The 17,955-nt window shown below is 34.6% G+C and overlaps 1 protein-coding gene across 4 annotated transcripts in view; it reads right to left on the reverse strand.

The window, feature by feature from the left end:
* The window catches only part of CCNT2 (cyclin T2), a 42,854-nt gene that overhangs the window by 7,398 nt on the left and 17,501 nt on the right, over positions 1–17,955 (reverse strand). For 3 of the 4 annotated variants that reach the window (XM_006737746.3, XM_006737745.3, XM_081814564.1), the window contains 6 exons: positions 13,229–13,357; positions 11,396–11,456; positions 9,299–9,361; positions 6,096–6,141; positions 4,343–4,506; positions 271–341 (listed from right to left, as the gene is read on the reverse strand). In XM_006737746.3, the coding sequence (XP_006737809.1) occupies positions 271–341; positions 4,343–4,506; positions 6,096–6,141; positions 9,299–9,361; positions 11,396–11,456; positions 13,229–13,357 (534 nt within the window). Of the gene's footprint in view, positions 1–270; positions 342–4,342; positions 4,507–5,776; positions 6,142–9,298; positions 9,362–11,395; positions 11,457–13,228; positions 13,358–17,955 lie in introns of those variants that run through there. The other variant, XR_004077126.2, reaches the window with a different exon arrangement.

The raw sequence follows: 17,955 nt of genomic DNA on the forward strand, positions 1-17,955 counted from the left end.
TAGGCTTTAATTTGCCCATTTGTAAAATAAGGAGAATATTTCCATTATAATCACCGTGAGAATTAAACACACAATTTATAAAGTACTTAACAAAGTCCACTGGACACAGCAGTTGAATAAACTATGAGTGTATGCAGCTTACAATACACTGTAATTATCTAGGAATACTGGAAATAAGGATATTTAACTAAAAAATTCAAACTGGTTAGCTATGTAATTGTTAGATAAGCGACAAACTGATATTCTATTAAACCCTGCCAATTCTCTTACCCTCCAGTTTCGAATCCTCTTCAACCTACTAGGTGTTTTCTCCAATATTTGTAGAAACTCATGTGTTAGCTCTAAAAATAAAATTTAAATTTAAAACTTAGAAGGTGTCTTTAGGATTTATATTTCTCTCAAGTGGGCAATATTAAAAAGGGGCCTCAAGAGTTCATCTACTTCACTGTCACCCTTCTATTCAACCTTCAGCACATATAGAAGTAGACACAGATCTGAACTGCTATTTTCAAAGATGAATTCTTAAAAAAAAAAAAAAAATCACTCTCCCCCCACCCCCATGCTTACTCAGAATCTCTGGAAAATTTAGTAGCATTAAAATTCCCCCCAAATAGAAAATCTTCATTAGGCAAACATCATAGTAATAATTATTGCAGGCAAGATCTATCAATAGATTCTTTAAAATTAATGGACAAAAGTTTGAGGAAAAAGAAGATATCTGTGTAATCCTAAAATACCTTCCTCAAGATATTTAATTACAAAGAGAAGACCAGTAACTTTACAATGGAGAAACTCAACAGATACCACCTTAACCAAGTGCTCAGAGTTATTATTACCAGTAATAAGGTGTACACTTTGAGAAAAACAAAACAAACAACCCTTGATATATGATGTAGCCCTTGATAAGATGCACAGGGTAAGGTACAACCCATTTCCCATTTCTGTGGTATTCTTGCCAAAAATACATAATTTCAATCTAATATTGAAAAATATTAAACCCCAACTGAGAAACATTCTATACTATAACTATTATTTTTCTTTCTTTTTCTTTTTTTTTAAAGATTTTATTTATTTGAAAGAGAAGAGAGCACGTGTGCGCAAAAGCAGGGGGAGTGGCAGAGGGAGAGGGAGAAGCAGACTCTCCACTGAGCAGGGAGCCTGATGTGGGGCTTGATCCCAGAACCCTAGGATCATGACCTGAGCCGAAGACAGACGCTTAACTGACTGAGCCACCTTGGCGCCCCCGACCATTATTTTTCAAAGTGTCAAGGTCACAAAAGAAAATGAACGATAGAAAAACTGACATAATTTAGAAGAGATTTAAGGGGCATTTCAAGCAAATGGAACATGGGATCCTAGAACAGAAAAACTGAGGACATCAAATAAAACCTATAGTTAGGTAAATAATATTGTAACAATGTTAATCTCTTGGTTTCGATAATCATGTATATAAGATGTTAACATTAGAGAAACCTGGTAAAGGGTACATAGAAACTGTACTATTCCGTAGTTTAAGTTTAAAATTATTTCAGTGTTAAATGAAAAAAATTTTTCCATCTATACTCAGATTCCTAGTAATTATTACTATTAACTATTAGTAAAACCACCGTGGTCATATATTTTTACCTCACTTTTTTCTTAAATTTGGGATTACAGTGAGATGACTCACTTTTCCAAGGTGGTGCAGTGATGAATTCTACTTTCCTAACCCCAAAATAGTGCCATTAATAAAGCTATTGACCACTCAAGACAAATATTCATACCAAATGAATTACAGTATCATGTAATATCAATAATGCCAATTCAGTAGAGACTACATAGATTCATTTATTATTTTTTAGTATACACAGTAAGCTTCTCTATGAATGATTCTAGGCAAATATGCCAAGACTGATAATGAAAATTCAGACAATACGAAATTTTTCTTGAAGCAAAAAATATGCAAAACCTCGGCACTTGTTATATGTTCATAAGCTGTGTTAAACCTGCTCAAGATTCATGAACTTTTTGATCCAATTTGAATGAAAACAATCTAATGCTTAGACTACCATTCTTCCTAACCTGAAAAAACCCCCACCTTTTTCTACTTGGGCACTTAAGAATCTGTCAAATAATCACTGCTAATCTATTAGTTATGTGCACAAAAATCACAGATGATGCTTAAAATAGAGCTTTTCCCTTCAAAGCTACTACACAGAAAAAAATTCAAAATGCAAAAAACACACGAGGGTTTGTTATTAATCAGAAAATAAAAACTCTGCAAAGCAACAAATGTTACAGGTAGGCCAAGTCCAAGCCAACGGTGTTTTTGCAACAGTCATTAAATGAATTATTTTAGTGAACACTGATGCTTAGACACCAGGCTAAAATTCAGATATATCTTAATATCTTAAACTGTTACTTTTCTTTTTTTTTTTGTGATTAAAACACAGAGAAAGACTGCTATATGAAATGCTGAAATTGTCGATGTCTTAAATGTCCCGGATTCCTACTCAGTGGCTCTCCAAATGAGTAACAGACTTGAGCCTTTTCAGGATGGAAGCAGAGAGATTATTTAGGTGGCCCTCGCTGTGTCAAAAAAACCAACTTTATAACTTAAGAGCAGTGTTAAGAGGCAGATTACTTGCTTTTTGTGAACTTTTGTTTTAGGATCATGTATATAAACTATTTTTATTCAGATTACACCTACTTTATCTTATCTTTTAACTGCTGAAGTAAGATGGTGGCATCGATAACCTATTTTTCAAGTCATAGATAAAAAAGCCCCCATTTTTAGAAGATGCCATTTCAACTCATTTAAGATTTCCTTCTCTCATTTTTTAAAAAGATTTTAATTATTTATTTGAGGGAGGGTGGGGAGAACACAGAAGGACAGTGAGAGAGAGAAGCAGATTCCCTGCTGAGCTGACAGCCTGACCTGGGGCTCGATCCCAGGACCCTGAGATCATGACCTGAGCCGAAGGCAGACGCTTAACTGACTGAGCCACCCAGGCGCCCCTCCCTTCTCTCTTGTTAAACTTAAAAACAAAACAAAACAAAAAAAACCTCTGGCGACGTAAGGAAAAGGGCATAATCATGTAGCAGTAATATAGCATGAGATACATACTCTGTGAGAAATTTTTCAGGGAAAAAAAAAAACAAAACCCCAAATCAAAAAATCTAAAAAGGAAGCATATTTTACCAGAAAGGTAGGCAATATTGCAATTATGACCTGTACCACGTGTTCGTAAACGAACACAGCCACACCCATTCATTTACAGATTGCCCAGGGCTGCTCTGCAGCCCCAGTGGCAGAGTTGTGTAGTTGGTATAGACAGAAGGGCCCATAAACCGTAGAAGAGTTACTTTTGGCCCTCCACAGAAACAAACATCTAGGTTACAGAAACATGTGAGATTTTATTGGAAGATTGCATTCAAAACCCAAAGGGGTCTCTATGTAACATATGTCCTCAGTAGCAACAGATACAAATCCTATTTTCCCATTAGCTTCAATTTTGCAACAGAAGTTAGGGAAAGCCCACAAAAAGAATAAGCTGAAAACCTAACATACCAATTTAGGTATATCTTCGGTAAGAAGTGTAATCTATTTTCTTTTTGAAATCTATAATACTTGGTTAAAATGTCTGAATCCCCAAGAATTTCTCCTACCTCTGGTCAGCTTCTCTTATCTCTTACCAGAGAAATTTCTTATTAGAACACCCAACTCCAGGTTCACAATTTATAGAATTTGTACCCCGATTTTGTCAATTCATATTTAGTAATGCAAGGCAATAACGACACACGTCACTATCAGTGGAACTACAGAGCAAGGAATGTTACCCTGAAATACCTTTAGCTCACTGCTTCACATGTTCTACAGTAAGTTATAACCGAATACCAACCTATAGCATTACAAATCATATATATGTTTTTTGAAAAGTCCTGAAGGCTTTAGATAGTCATTGGTGGTTAAAACATGTTCACGGTTTTTTCTTTTTTTTTTTTGTTTTTTTCCTTTAGGCTAATGAATCCTTATTTTCATCACGTTCACCTGACCATGTAATTATACTTTCTAAAATTCTATTACCAAATTGTTAATATGAAATTGTAGTTATGTTTTTAAGGAGTCTCTTACCTCTTGAAACACAAACTGAAATATTAATAGTTGAAGAGATATCTGGGATTAATATCAAAATAACTACAAAGGGAGGGGGAAATGTTGGAGCGGCCAGAACTGGTAACTGTTCACTTAAGTATGAGTCACAGGGACTCGTTTTTCAAACCTATACAAAAAGTAGGCAGACTTTTTCCATAATAAAAAAATGTTTTCAACGTAAAAAAGGATTTATTTTTCTCTACTTACCATCTAGTAATTCTAGAGTAACTGTAGGATCCACATATTCCCACCAATGTTTTCCATCAGTTGACACAGGAATCTCCCAATTGGACCATTTGCAAGCCAAATGAATACATACACATGCTATCACTGTTGGTTTGTATTGAAGACAGAAGGTGGTAAGGTGGAGACTGTTGTAGAGCAGGTTTGAAAACGAAGAACCATAGTAATTCAAATATGTAAAACAAAGAAGAATATTTACCAATAAGATTAGAGCAAAAACATAAACGTTTTCTTTTTTAAGTCTACAGTACAAAACCATATTAAATTAAAAACTAGCACTATAGTTATAAAATTCTAATACTAAAAAACCTACATAGATTATGAACATTCTCTACATTCTGACTCCCCAGATCATTATACTATTATTTTATTAAGACTACTAATATATTAATATTTCTAAATTTTGAAGTATTTTTACTTCTTCATAAAAGGAGAAGACAGTGTATTTCCAATAATCAGCATATAACATTTTAATTTTTTTGTAGTATTTTTGTTTCTTTTGTAATGTCATGGCAAAAAAGTAAAGAAAAAGCAGAAGACTGTAAAATTGACAAAGTAATTTCAACATCACATTATAGAATCAGGAATTCTACCATTTGATGTGGGTTAGCAAACATAATTCTCAAGTCAAAGAGAATCTAACACTTATCTATGTAAACCTCTGTCTTCTTTTCAGCAAAGCCACAGAGAAAACTTACCTTTTGGTGAACAGCTTCAAGGCCCAATGCTGCTAAGTACTAGAAAAATGCTACCTTTCTCCTTCTGCTATATGCCCCAAACTGGGCATGTAACATGTTACAGCTAGCTTTTTCTAATGAGAGTTTTATATTTAGTACTTTGTTTTTCAAAATTCCAAGGGATAGAGGTTAAATCCCAACAACATATACCTAAGAAAATATATTCGTATTTGCCAATCCAAAGCTTTACATAAAACTTAACAGTGTCACAAGAAATCAAGGACCACACAATGCTAGTTTGGTCCCCTCCTCCCAAATGACCCATTTAAAAAACAAATTTAAGGCATTAATATAATCAACCCAGAACAGAATTATCTATTAGATAGTAAAGGCTTTAAAAAATTATTCTTCCAGTTCAGTTCAGAATTGATGAAAAATGTTTATCAAGAGCAAACCCACACCACTTTTTCTTTATGTAAACTGAAAAGGAAATAAGTTTTTTTAAAGTAAAAATTGTACTTAGTCAAATCTAGGCACTGACAGGACTTGGCTACTTCTGATTTACAACTAGTGGGTATTATCTGGAAAAAAACCCCAAGTTATATAAATTTTATTTATTAAAAAAAAACTTTTATGATTAAAGTTAAGATTGGATCAATGTGAAATTTAAAAAAATTGTCATTTAACTATAATTGTAAACTAGAAATAGCTTTATACTTACCAAGTTGCTCGAATTTCTACGTTAAGTTTAGCTCTTTGTAATCTTTAGCTGCTATTCAGGCTACCAATTTTAGACTTATGCACTCACAAATCGAGAATATGTCATCAGAAAGCACCACTACACTTCACAATGTGCATTTAACCCCTCTGTGCCAAAAGTCCCTTGTACAATACACCGCAAAGCAGACAGGAAGGTACCACCACAGTAGATGGTCCAGTCTCCTGTTGCAACAAGGGTAAGAGACACATTGAGGGGGCCCTGCATTAAAGGAAGCTATAGTGTGCTACAACAGTGCAACAAAGAGGGTCAGGATAACAACCTGTTGGTAGCCATGAAATAGGATGTCTGTGCCAAATCCTTGCTTGCTGTAAGAAAAGAAAAAAAAAACGAAGACAATACTATCAGCTTTAATGTGCTACCATCAAAAAGTTCTCAACACAACAAAAACTTCAAAGTTTTGTACACAAAAAGTAAATTTTACTTACTACTTACAAATATCACAAGAGCGCCATCATTTTCTATACTACTGAAAATCTTCAACAACATTCACTCAAATGTTTCTTGCTATCCCCCAAAGATCTGAGAAACAAGCCGATTTGCTTTTAGCTAGCCAGTTACAAGGGCTAAACTTGTTACTAAGTTAAGCATCTAGTCAGCTAAAAGTTGCAATAAAGCATTCTCCTGGATTTAAAAAAAAAAAAAAGAAGAAGAAGAAGAAGAAAAGATTTTGAAGTCTAATACAAAATACAAAGAGTTGCCTGCCAGACTTAATCCTCAGTCATCATATTTAAGTTGGCTTAAGTACTTCCATCCAAAGAAAAGAAAACAAAACCCCCACCCCCCCCAAACTCAAGAGAGCACAAACTGCTCAGTTTTTCATGCTACTAAGCATCAACAAGGAATAAACAACCTAGAAACATCCTAAGGGCATAGATATAGAAAACTCCACTGCATATATTTTTCTTACAGAATCCAATAGTCAACTTTAGAAAAAGATATAAGTACTCCGGGGAATCAGGATGCTTCAACAATGGTCCCCAAAGGAAAAGCAATTTTTACCAACTAGCTTTTAAGACATTGAAATTGAAAACAGTCCCCCGCTCACTTCATCTGATTTCTTATTCTCCCCAAGAGGGATTCTTTTGCTATAATTTCCCTTTTCCCCCAATTACATTCATAATCATTGATGTACCTTTCCCCTCTGCTCACCTAGGATCAGTTCACCTCAACTCACCCCTCTCTAACAGGCCTCAAATTTGCCCTGTATTTTTTTCATGGCACCTGTAATCCCTGCTGCCCCATGTGGATCACCAACATAAGGTATACAAAAGGGATTTGGGCTTAGCAGAGTTGTGCTAAGGAAGAGTGTCAAAGCATCAGATGTCTTGGAGGCAGTGTGACTTATGTATGGCATTCTTTCCTGGTGGGGAGGGAAGGAGAAATCACAGAAATGAAAGGTCCCTGTAAAATGACATTAGCCAATTCTGCAGCAAAGTAGCATAATATCAACTTTCTCAAGTCCAGAGGGGGCGGGGGGGGGGGGCGCGAAGAACTTTAAAGAAACCAAACCATTTACCACCCCCCTGCCCCCCAAAGAATCAAAATATGTAGAGAAGTAAAAATAATTTTAAATTGCCGTAGCAGTTTTTACCTCAGAATATATCTAAATTCAATAACCTATTAACAGTGTGCAACAGAGGAAGAATGTAGGGAAAATGTATGTTAGCTGAAAATTTTAACAGAGCAAAGAAAAACAGACACCAAACATGAAAGAATGTTTTTAAATGGAGTGAAATGTAAACTATAGTTACCTGAAATGTTAGTCAGACAAAATAGAAGTTAAACATATGTAAGATTTATACTAAAATTTAAGAATTGGTCACATTTTAAGCATTAACAACAACAAAAAATTAGATTTAAATATTCTGCTTTGGATAAAACATCAAATTTATAGTTTTTGTGAATTTGTAAAAACTTACTATTCAACTTTGCAAATGAATGGACTTGATGTCTCTAGCTTTAGATACAGGGGAACACGTACAAAAGCTACTGAACTCTGATGACGGATTTTTGAAGAGGACTCAAATTTCACAATGATACTAAGCTGAAAATCCAGTTTCATCTCCTACTAAGTACATATATATATGTTTTAACCTATATAAATATCTTCTTTCATTAGGCTTAGTTTAAAGCAAAGTTACATGGCTCCCCATTATTCTGACAAAACAGCTTATTCTTTCAAGTTTTTAGGAAAACTACTCTAAAACTTTTTTTTTCTTAATTCAAACATATACACTAGTTATCTAATATAATTCTATACTACACTGTAATTCTGGGATGAAAATGTGCTCTAAATTATATTCCAATAACCATGAAGTACAGGAATCATAATTGAATATGTTCTACAAGTCATAACATGTACTAGCTATTGGAATCAAAAAAATATAAATGGGACTTTCAGAAATCCATGTCTTAACAATGACACTGTGATAACAGATTTGTTTTAAATGTAGCCATTAACAATAAAATCCTACCAGGTATATGAATTAAATTTAGAAGGAATAAAATGTGAGAATATTCAGGTAAACACTAAAAAACAAAGCAGAGCCTTTAAAAGTCTTACCCATTTTGTTTAGAATAAACCTAAAGAAAAGAATCTGGGGGTAAAAGAATGAAACTGCAAAATTTCATTTCCAAAAAGTAACAGAAAAAGGCAATGAAAGTTCCAAGTGGTTGCTCTTAGTACATTAACACTTCAAATGGGAAACAGGAAAGTAGAAGTAAGAAGTAGTGTAACAACATGCAACTGTGTAAAGAATATATCGAGGGATACAAGAACAGATACATAGGATTCATTAACAAGAGTAGAAAAATGTATACCACATGCTTTATAAGCAGTAAAGCAAATAATACAAAAAGTTCCTACTCCTGTTTTAAAACGTTTAATAGGCACATCACTTGCTGTCTGTAGCATACTATGTATTTCCCCAAAACACACAAAAAAGAAATTATTTTCAATAATGCTAAAGAACTTTGAAAAATGTATTAAACCAATTTTGTTCAAATGAACACGGGGAAAATATTTCCAAAATGGCAAACCTGCTAAGACAATTTTTATCTGAAAGATCTGAGGATGGCCTCCAAATTCTTAAACTGTAATCATTTTTCTAGAAGTCAATGAAAACTTAGATAGACCAGAAATTTTCTGCGTGTTATGTGTCAATGGCCAACTTCTTAAATATTAAATGAAATGGGACTGGCTTAGCCTAATGGGGAGGTGGGGAGAGTCTTAATATTTGGAAGCCCTCCAATTTTTTAGTGAAAGGAGATTCTCCTGTAAGTTTAAGGGAAACTAATTCACCAGGTAGAACCACATACAGAAGTAGATGAATAGGTAGATGTAGGACACCAAAAGACGTTGCTTCAAAACGACATCTCCCCATTTTGAGAAAACTCATTCAAATCAATTACAGACAATAAAAAGCATTAATACTTAATTTAGAAGTTTCAAAGATCACTTACCTCTTACTAACTGGGTACATTTCACCACATCTGTGTGTGGATGTTCAATGGTGATCTCAAAACCTGAAATGAAAAGCACTTTTTTCCCAATCACTTACCACACTACAATACTTGCCTGAGAAATGCCATGTGTCAGCACAACCATAAATGTGTATAATACATCGTTCATTATTAAAAAGATCCAAAGACAAAGTTATTTTGACATGCTCATTATACCTTCAATGACGAGAAATAATTTCTTCTCAAAAACAATGTTCCACTTAATGAAAACTGGTTAACAAAGCTATTCGTAGATTGGGGTGATATTTATTAAAAATTATGAATTATGATTAGTTTGAGATTACCTTCAGGTTAAAAACAAAATTATGGAAAATATAACTATTAAGCAAAGAATTCAACTATGTAACATATTTTTAAACGTATTACAACTCTTTCCGAAGATGCAAAAAGAGTATTTTTCATAAATATAATCCCTGGGCCATAGTGGGATAAAAAAGACCTTTTAAATGATTTATAGTCCTCTTATTTTCTTAGTATGCCTTAGATGAGAGGGTTTCAAAGCTAAGTATAATTAGCTTATAATTACACTTCATTGATAATAAAGTTATTAAGACAAGTGAACCTTGTAGGCTCAAGATTCTTTAAATCACTGTTTCTAAAACCAAAGATAAAATGCTGAAAGAGCTTTCAATGTCTAAACAACCCTTAGGCAGGGCGTGGTTTTTCCGTTTTAAAAAGTGGAGGTCACATCTAGTGTCTTCAGAAGCAGTAAATGAATAACATCCTGACAAACAGGTAATCTAGATTTTTAAAATTGCTGTGTGATCTATTCCTACTGTAATTAAAACTGCAAAATCATACTTTAATCAAAGCCACAGAAGTGTATCTTAAAAATTCTAACATTCCCCTTAAAATAACGTAATTTTCCTTTTAACCTTTATTACACAAATCTTTGTAAATTTCATATTTATATAATGTCATACAATAAAGCAATAACATGCTAAATCATTGGATTTGGGGATAATAAGATTCTCACTTTTATTTTTATATCTTTTTATATTATAAAAACATCAAACAAGTTATATCTATTTCAAACAAGCTACTTTTCTTAAAAAAAAAAAAAGTCTGTCATGATGGGAGGCCATGATTATTGCACTTCTTTTCAACATTTGGGAATGGAGTAATAAATAAATAACTACCATAATGAATAACGGCTACTTATGACACACACACTATGTGGTACATGTTTTTTATATACTCTCTCTCATCTTCAAATTCACAATGCTAAGGCAGACATTATTTCTCCATCTCGCATATATAGAATGGAGATATGAAAGGTAAAACAACTTTGCCCAAGCTTAAAAAGCAAGTCAAAGGGATATGGATTTTAAACCAAGAGCTCCATAAAGCCCATGTTATTCCCATCATACACTGCTAAGTTCTTCCAGAAGTAATATATGACTTCACACAAGACAGACCTTGTTAGGTCTCAATTTCCTCAACAATAAAGTGAAAGATTCAAATAGATAATCTTTAGAGATCACTTAAACTGCAAAAAACTTGAAGACAATGTAACTTTTAGAAAAGGATGATCATTTAAACAATTACTGTGTCACATTAAAAATGTGATAAATTTATTAAATATTGACTATAAGTCAGAATATTTGTACACATTACAATCATATGCAGTCTTTCACAATGAAAACTATGCTTACCATTCAATTAATGGTAAATGAAATTTTTAAAAAAATGGTTTCCTTATAACCAGGTAACTATTCTGGCCCCAAACATTGTTTTAAAATGAAACTTTGTTTGGGCGCCTGGGTGGCTCAGATGCTTAAGCGTCTGCCTTCGGCTCAGGTCATGATCCCAGGGTCCTGGGATCGAGTCCCGCATCGGGCTCCCTGCTTAGCGGGAAGCCTGCTTCTCCCTCTGCTTCTCTCTCTCTCTCTCTGTGTCTCTCATGAATAAATAAATAAAATCTTAAAAAAAAAAAAAAGTTAAAATGAAACTTTGTTCAATGATAAAATTATTCCATCTTTAGGACACCACACTGAAGAACACAACACAAAAATAATATCTGACGTAAGTACATACCTAGGGTTTGTAGCATTATGGTTTCAAGTAAAACCAGTTCTTGAGTCTGTTGAAGGTAAGCCTGCCAGGTAAAAATAATAACATTAAAATGCTTAAGATAAACACTACTAGACTATGGGACCGTTAAATCATTACAGAAGAATCAGAGTAGTTTGGAAACACAAAAGAAATAATTTGAGGGCGACAGACAAATCCTATTTTCTACAACCAATCTAAATTGAATTACTTCTAATACAGAATATGTAAACAAGGTAAGAAAAAAACAACAAAAAAACCCTAAAAAGACAACAATAACATGAAAGGAGGTAGAGCTTAACTGAAAACAACAAACCCTCCAGCCTGTAATATAAAACTTCATGTAGGCACTGGTGCTTCAAGACATACTAAGATAGGAAGCACCAACTCAAGCAAGAACATCAAATTCAAACCTGCCTGTAAAGAAAAGACGCATAAACTCACTCTAAGATATTTCATGTGGTAATTCCCTGATGGTGAGAGTAAGTCAGTGAGTTATTTTTTTAGAACTTCCTCTCTTCAAAAAGACAAAATAAAATCAAAGCAAACCCTCAAATCTCTAAGTTAAAAGAAAACATTTTAGATATAAAATATCAAAAGAATGTTATCATACACCCATGGGGAAATAGAGGGCCTTCTCTTTTAACTTCAACAAATCATTCCCCTACTGTAATTACTCTGGGAATAAAGAGTATGAAAAATTTCTACCATTATCAAATTTCTTAAATTATGACAACTGAGTGTAAGGTGATAAAAAAACAATACATCATACATAAATATTCATGTAAGGACATGTTGCTAAACTCAGAGTGAAAAGCACCTTTATTTATGTCCCATTTTAAAAAGGTCACTAGATGATTTTTTTAAAGCATAGATTTCTATTATTTGAGCAATACCCTAAGTATTCACCAAAATTAATTCTGAATTTGTAAAGTGAATAGAAATTACAAGAACAATCTCTGAATAATCACACATTTTTTATTATTGAATGGTTACATTAGTATCTCACTCCCTTAAAGCCAACATCTAAGATAAAACTTGTCATTAATAAACTCAGATATACTTTAAAAAAAAAATCAGATACACTTTTTTTTATATCAGATATACTTAATCTGGACTTTAGGATTAACTAAATGAAAGTAAACTAATACAATCTGGCAGTCATTTGGTAGTTACAAGTTCCCGATAAAGGAACTCACCTATAATACAAGTGCTGGGAAAGTGAATTTAAAGGCCTAGAATTCTAGCTTCTGTTTTAAGATGTTGTAACATTTTAAAATGGCACTTTCAAAATGGTCTATTAAAATGTTGATGATGAACAAGTTGTTTAGAAGTTAGCATTACTCTTGAAAAAATTAAAATATGAAAAAAACCCTCTCATGAAAGTATGGTAAAACAGCATCTTTATGGATCAGTATCAGAGAGGTAGCTATTAGTATATATGCATTAACAAAGGAACAATTCTGTAAAATTACTATTTACTATTCTAGAGGCAAGTCCAGGGTTTTTTTCTATTTTTTTTCATTGTTGACAATTTAAGAGTTATTTATCTCTGGTCTCAAATGGAGCCAAACAATGGAGATGATATGACTTACCCTCTACATATAGCATAGGTTTGCTGTGAGGATAAACAACAAAATGTGAAACACTTATAACCACCTTTGAATCACAGCCTTAACATGATTCAGAACGACACTGAAACTCATGTACACACATAAAATCTGTTTCTGTTAGATCACTCCCCAGTATTACATCCTAAATGGTGAAAGAAATAAGCAGCAGTTGGAAGGCAACACCAATTGAATTATTATTACATACATCACATTTAGTATCCAGCAGTGGCTCTAAGGGATGAAGACAAGCATGTGCTACTTTGATAACATGTTCAAGTTTTCGAGCCTGTTCTTCCACTTTTGCAGCCAAAAATAATGCGGTAGGTGATATTATCTGCAGAAAAGATAAACATTTGGTGATTTAAAAGTAAAAAATTTTGGAAAAACCTTCTATTTTCTAAAGGAGGGGCGTGCAAAGAAGGAATGGAGTATTAAAAGTATGAACTGTGAGTTGGGCTGAGATTGATATAAGAGTTTTAATAAAGGGATTCATTAAATAAAACTAGTTACCCTAGTCTATAAAACCTGCTTTACTTATTTTGCAAATAGGACACCAAAGGGAAAAAGGAAAAAGACTTCTATTTGGGCTAACTAAAAGAAACTTTAAATCTTACTAATGCATATTGTGGAGGTAAAGGGGGGAAAAAAAACCCTCGAGCAAAATAATAAAGCCATAGCTTAAAAAAAAAAAAAATAGTAAAATATACCCAGATTTTCCTTCTTTGTAGGTACAGCCACTACTTTCTAGGGTTCTTTTAAATTAATCAATTCAGGGGCGCCTGGGTGGCTCAGTCGTTAAGCGTCTGCCTTCGGCTCAGGTCATGATCCCGGGGTCCTGGGATCGAGTCCCACATCGGGCTCCCTGCTCGGCAGGAAGCCTGCTTCTCCCTCTTCCACTCCCCCTGCTTGTGTTCCTGCTCTAGCTATCTCTCTCTCTGTCAAATAAATAAATAAAATCTTTAAAAAATAAAAAATAAAAAATAAATTAATCAGTTCATTGTGTGGCTAAGAGCTACATAATACCGCTTTCGGGACAGAAAAAGGGTCTATAAGGCACAATGAGAAGATTCTGAACGTGATTACTACCTAGTATCTGTATTACTTCACTACAGCATATTAAAAGTAGGTAAGAAAAAAAAAAACCCAACCCAGGGAATAAACATGTAAGATAAACCAAGAGAGCAGAAACACTGCCAACAGGAGATCAAGAAATATGCAATATTTTTTGGCTTCAGTAAGTTATATGTTCTTGGGATTGAAGTGTAAGAACATAGCACTACAAAGACATTGACTAAGACAGAGAAACATCAATTTTGAGCAATATTTACCCAAAAAGGTAGTAATAAACCAAATTTATTGCTGACTCAGAAAATAGGCACATTCTAAATTCAAATAATCTAAGATTACACAGAAGAAATTTCTCATGGGAAGATGATTTCTAAATGATAAGATTCAGATTCATTATTTTTCAAGAGACGAACACTGAGTCTCACTGTATCTTGGGGGTCATCAATCACTATATAGAAACAATGCCAAAAGAGGGAGGGGAGGAGAGAAAGCATAAATCATGCTGGATTTGGGTAGTTAACATGAGGAGAAAGTTTCTGATACAAGGAGGACTCTTTCCTCTGAGCTTTTAAAACAACTTATAAATAATGCTGAACCATGAAATTTAATCACTGGATTTTGGATCTGAAAGGGACCTTCACTAGTCCAATTGCATTTGCAGATGAGTAAATGGGGTAAAAATGACGTCAAGAAATTCACTTCCTGATTATACATGTTTAAAACAGACCTAAAATTAAGTGAGCTTGGCTCCAAACAACCAGTAATGTTACCTTAAAAGGACTGAGTAATTTCAACTTGGGACTTTCAACTTACTTCCATCCTTCAGAATTAAAATTACAACAAGGAAAAGATGTCAAAATTGAGAATGCTCAAAAAAGCAACTTATTCTTAGTTTTCACAGACTGAGAATAAACTGTTATCTTTACAACAAATTTAATTAAGCAACACCAAAATTAGTTAATATTCTTGAAATACCAACTAAACTTAAGCAGTCATGCAGGCAGGGGGTTTTCTGAAATGTAGAAAGTACAAGAGAGTGGATAATCATTTCTGAGCTCAGTTATTTCTTCCACATCCTGAAAATTTCCTACACTGCTACCTACTTTGTTTGATTAATTCCTTTTCTATTTAAAGGCTTACTTCATCCTAAGGAAAATTCCTGAGTCAGAGTGAAGTGTCCTTCTTCATTCAACAGGAAGCTGCATACCTCTATTATTGTACTTTCACTGTATTCTAACTTCTGGCTTATTAATGTTGTCTGCCCTACCAGTCTAGAAGCAGCTTAAATATAGAGACTGAATTACTCATTCATGTTCCCATTGTCTCCCATTGTGCAGCTGCTGTTCGACGTATTTGCCAAATGAATGATATGTGGATAATCCACATATAATTATAAGGGCACCGATGTTAAATTCGAAGTATTCCAAATCCCACAGTAAAATCTAAGAGCCAACAGCATGGGGTAAGAAATGCAAGAAACAATAAAGATACTCTCGGTTTCCCACAATCTCTCACTTTTTATCCAAGTCATGTCTAAGAGGGGAATGGCTAAGCCAGCCATCAAATGCCAGAACTATTTACAAAAGAGTGAAGCAATACAGACTCAAGTCCAATGTCAAATTACACTGAACTTAATACATAAATGTCCTTCTTAACTGCCAGATGATCCAGGATTTCTTACTTGCCTAAAAGGTACCTCTAAAAGTCTCCAATGAGTTCTTCTTGGTAAAATCTCTTAGGACTCCCAGTGACCGCTTCATTCTCTTCAGACTTCTTGTAAGCCTCAATACCAACAAGTACTTTCAAACCACACTGCTTTTCTCATTACAAGATAGTCTCAATGGAAACAAAGTATGTGTACTAGTGAATGGTTCTAAAGTTCTACAAATAATTAAAAAAATCAAATGTTCAGAGAGCTAAGCAATGATCTTCAGGGTAGATTCCTGGTTTATTTACCCACACTCCTCACAGAAGTCTTTCTGTTCCCTCTAAATAGGGCTCAATTCTCATCCTCCTCCAGTGCAACACTAATACCCAACACTCTTCCAAAGTTCTGGTGAAATCCACTAACTCCATTCACATTTCCTCCTCTATAGCCTGCAAACATTTTACTCCATCAGGGCTGTAAAAACAAAACACCTTTTTAGATAATACTTTGTGAATATCCATGTGAGGCTTTAATTTTAAGGATGACTAAAGAAGGTAATCAAGTTAGGTACTTCTGCTTTTTTGTATAGAAAGCTGATTTTGTTGTGTGGCTTATTGAAAGGAAAAGAATTCCAAAAGTTCTAAGTAATGGCTATATTATTAGTTGGTCTGTGGCTTTTAAAGGTGAGGGTCCTTTTTGAAGGCAACAAACATTCATTAATGCATGTAAACTTGGTTCAAAGTCAAAGAATTCACACCAGTATTGGAGCAGATACTTGGTTTGAGTGAGCAAACAACTACAAACTGAGATTTAGTTCACTGGGGACAGGGACCGTGCACTATCCATCCTTGTGTTGTTATCTAATTTAATAAACCTTCTTGAATTACTATAATTAAAGGAAATAAAAACTGATTTTTAAATAGTGTCCAGAGTTTGCCAGCCTAGCAGATGTACAACTATTTCAAAGGGATATTATGTTCTCAAAACAAGACAAATTTCTACAGAAATATACCATACAAATCATGGAGAGGGGGAGGTGGAGGTGATGAAGCTAGCTGTAGCACAGTAGTCAGGCTGCCTCAGTGGAATCCTGGCTCTGTTATCTGACTAGCCTAGGCAAATTACTTATTCTCTTTGTGGCTCAGTTTCCGCATCTGTAAAATGGGAGAAACAGTATCTGCTTATAAAACTGTGGTGAGGATTGAATGAATCAATATATGTAAAGCACTTAGAATAGTGCCCCAGAGTAACAGGACTCAAATACTATCATTACTATGTTGTAAAATTAAACAACTGTGTATTGCTACTGCTGATCTTAAAATTAAAAAGTGATTGAGCATGCTTTTAAAAATTCCTTTCTTTCGGGGCGCCTGGGTGGCTCAGTTGGTTAAGCAACTGCCTTCGGCTCAGGTCATGATCCTGGAGTCCCGGGATCGAGTCCCGCATCGGGCTCCCTGCTCGGCGGGGAGCCTGCTTCTCCCTCTGACCCTCCCCCCTCTCATGTGCTCTCTCATTCTCTCTCTCTCAAATAAATAAATAAAATCTTTAAAAAAAAAAATTCCTTTCTTTCTTGCTCATCTTCCTTTCACAGTTAAACTGAATTCTTTAAAGGTTCCATGGTAGCCCTAACTAAGCAGATTCAGACACACTAAAGTGATGACACACAACATTACTACAATCACTTCAATACACCAGTATTTTTTTTGTCCCTTCTCCCTCCAGCTGTTGTCACCCCCTTCTCTTTTTCTAGTCCTTTATATGTTTCCATTCCTACCACTTGATCTGACTCCCTTCCTTCTCCATCTTTTCTCCTCCTGCCCATTCCTGGCCGCTGTCTCCCCTTTCTGCTCATGATGCCCTCACTGCTGACATTCTTAACTCTCCACTGCTGGCTTCAACCTTGATATTTGGAGGCAAGGTCAGTTAGAATTAACAAAAGCCTGGGTAATTTCTAAATCACTGATGATGGCTATACCAGTCAGTTTCAAATGAATCATTCTGGTCTTTATTCTTTTAGTAATTAATTTTGTGCATACACCTTGTGTGTACATCTGTATTTAAGAACTAGCCATAGCTGGGCACCTGGGTGGCTCAGACGGTTAAGCGTCTGCCTTCGGCTCAGGTCATGATCCCAGGGTCCTGGGATCAAGTCCCACATTGGGCTCCCTGCTCCTTGGGAGCCTGCTTCTCCCTCTGCCTCCCTCTCTCTCATGAAT

This window comes from Leptonychotes weddellii, chromosome 3 (assembly GCF_054177405.1).
Source record: "Leptonychotes weddellii isolate Sample4059 chromosome 3, ASM5417740v2, whole genome shotgun sequence".
In the NCBI taxonomy this organism is placed as follows: Eukaryota; Metazoa; Chordata; class Mammalia; order Carnivora; family Phocidae; genus Leptonychotes; species Leptonychotes weddellii.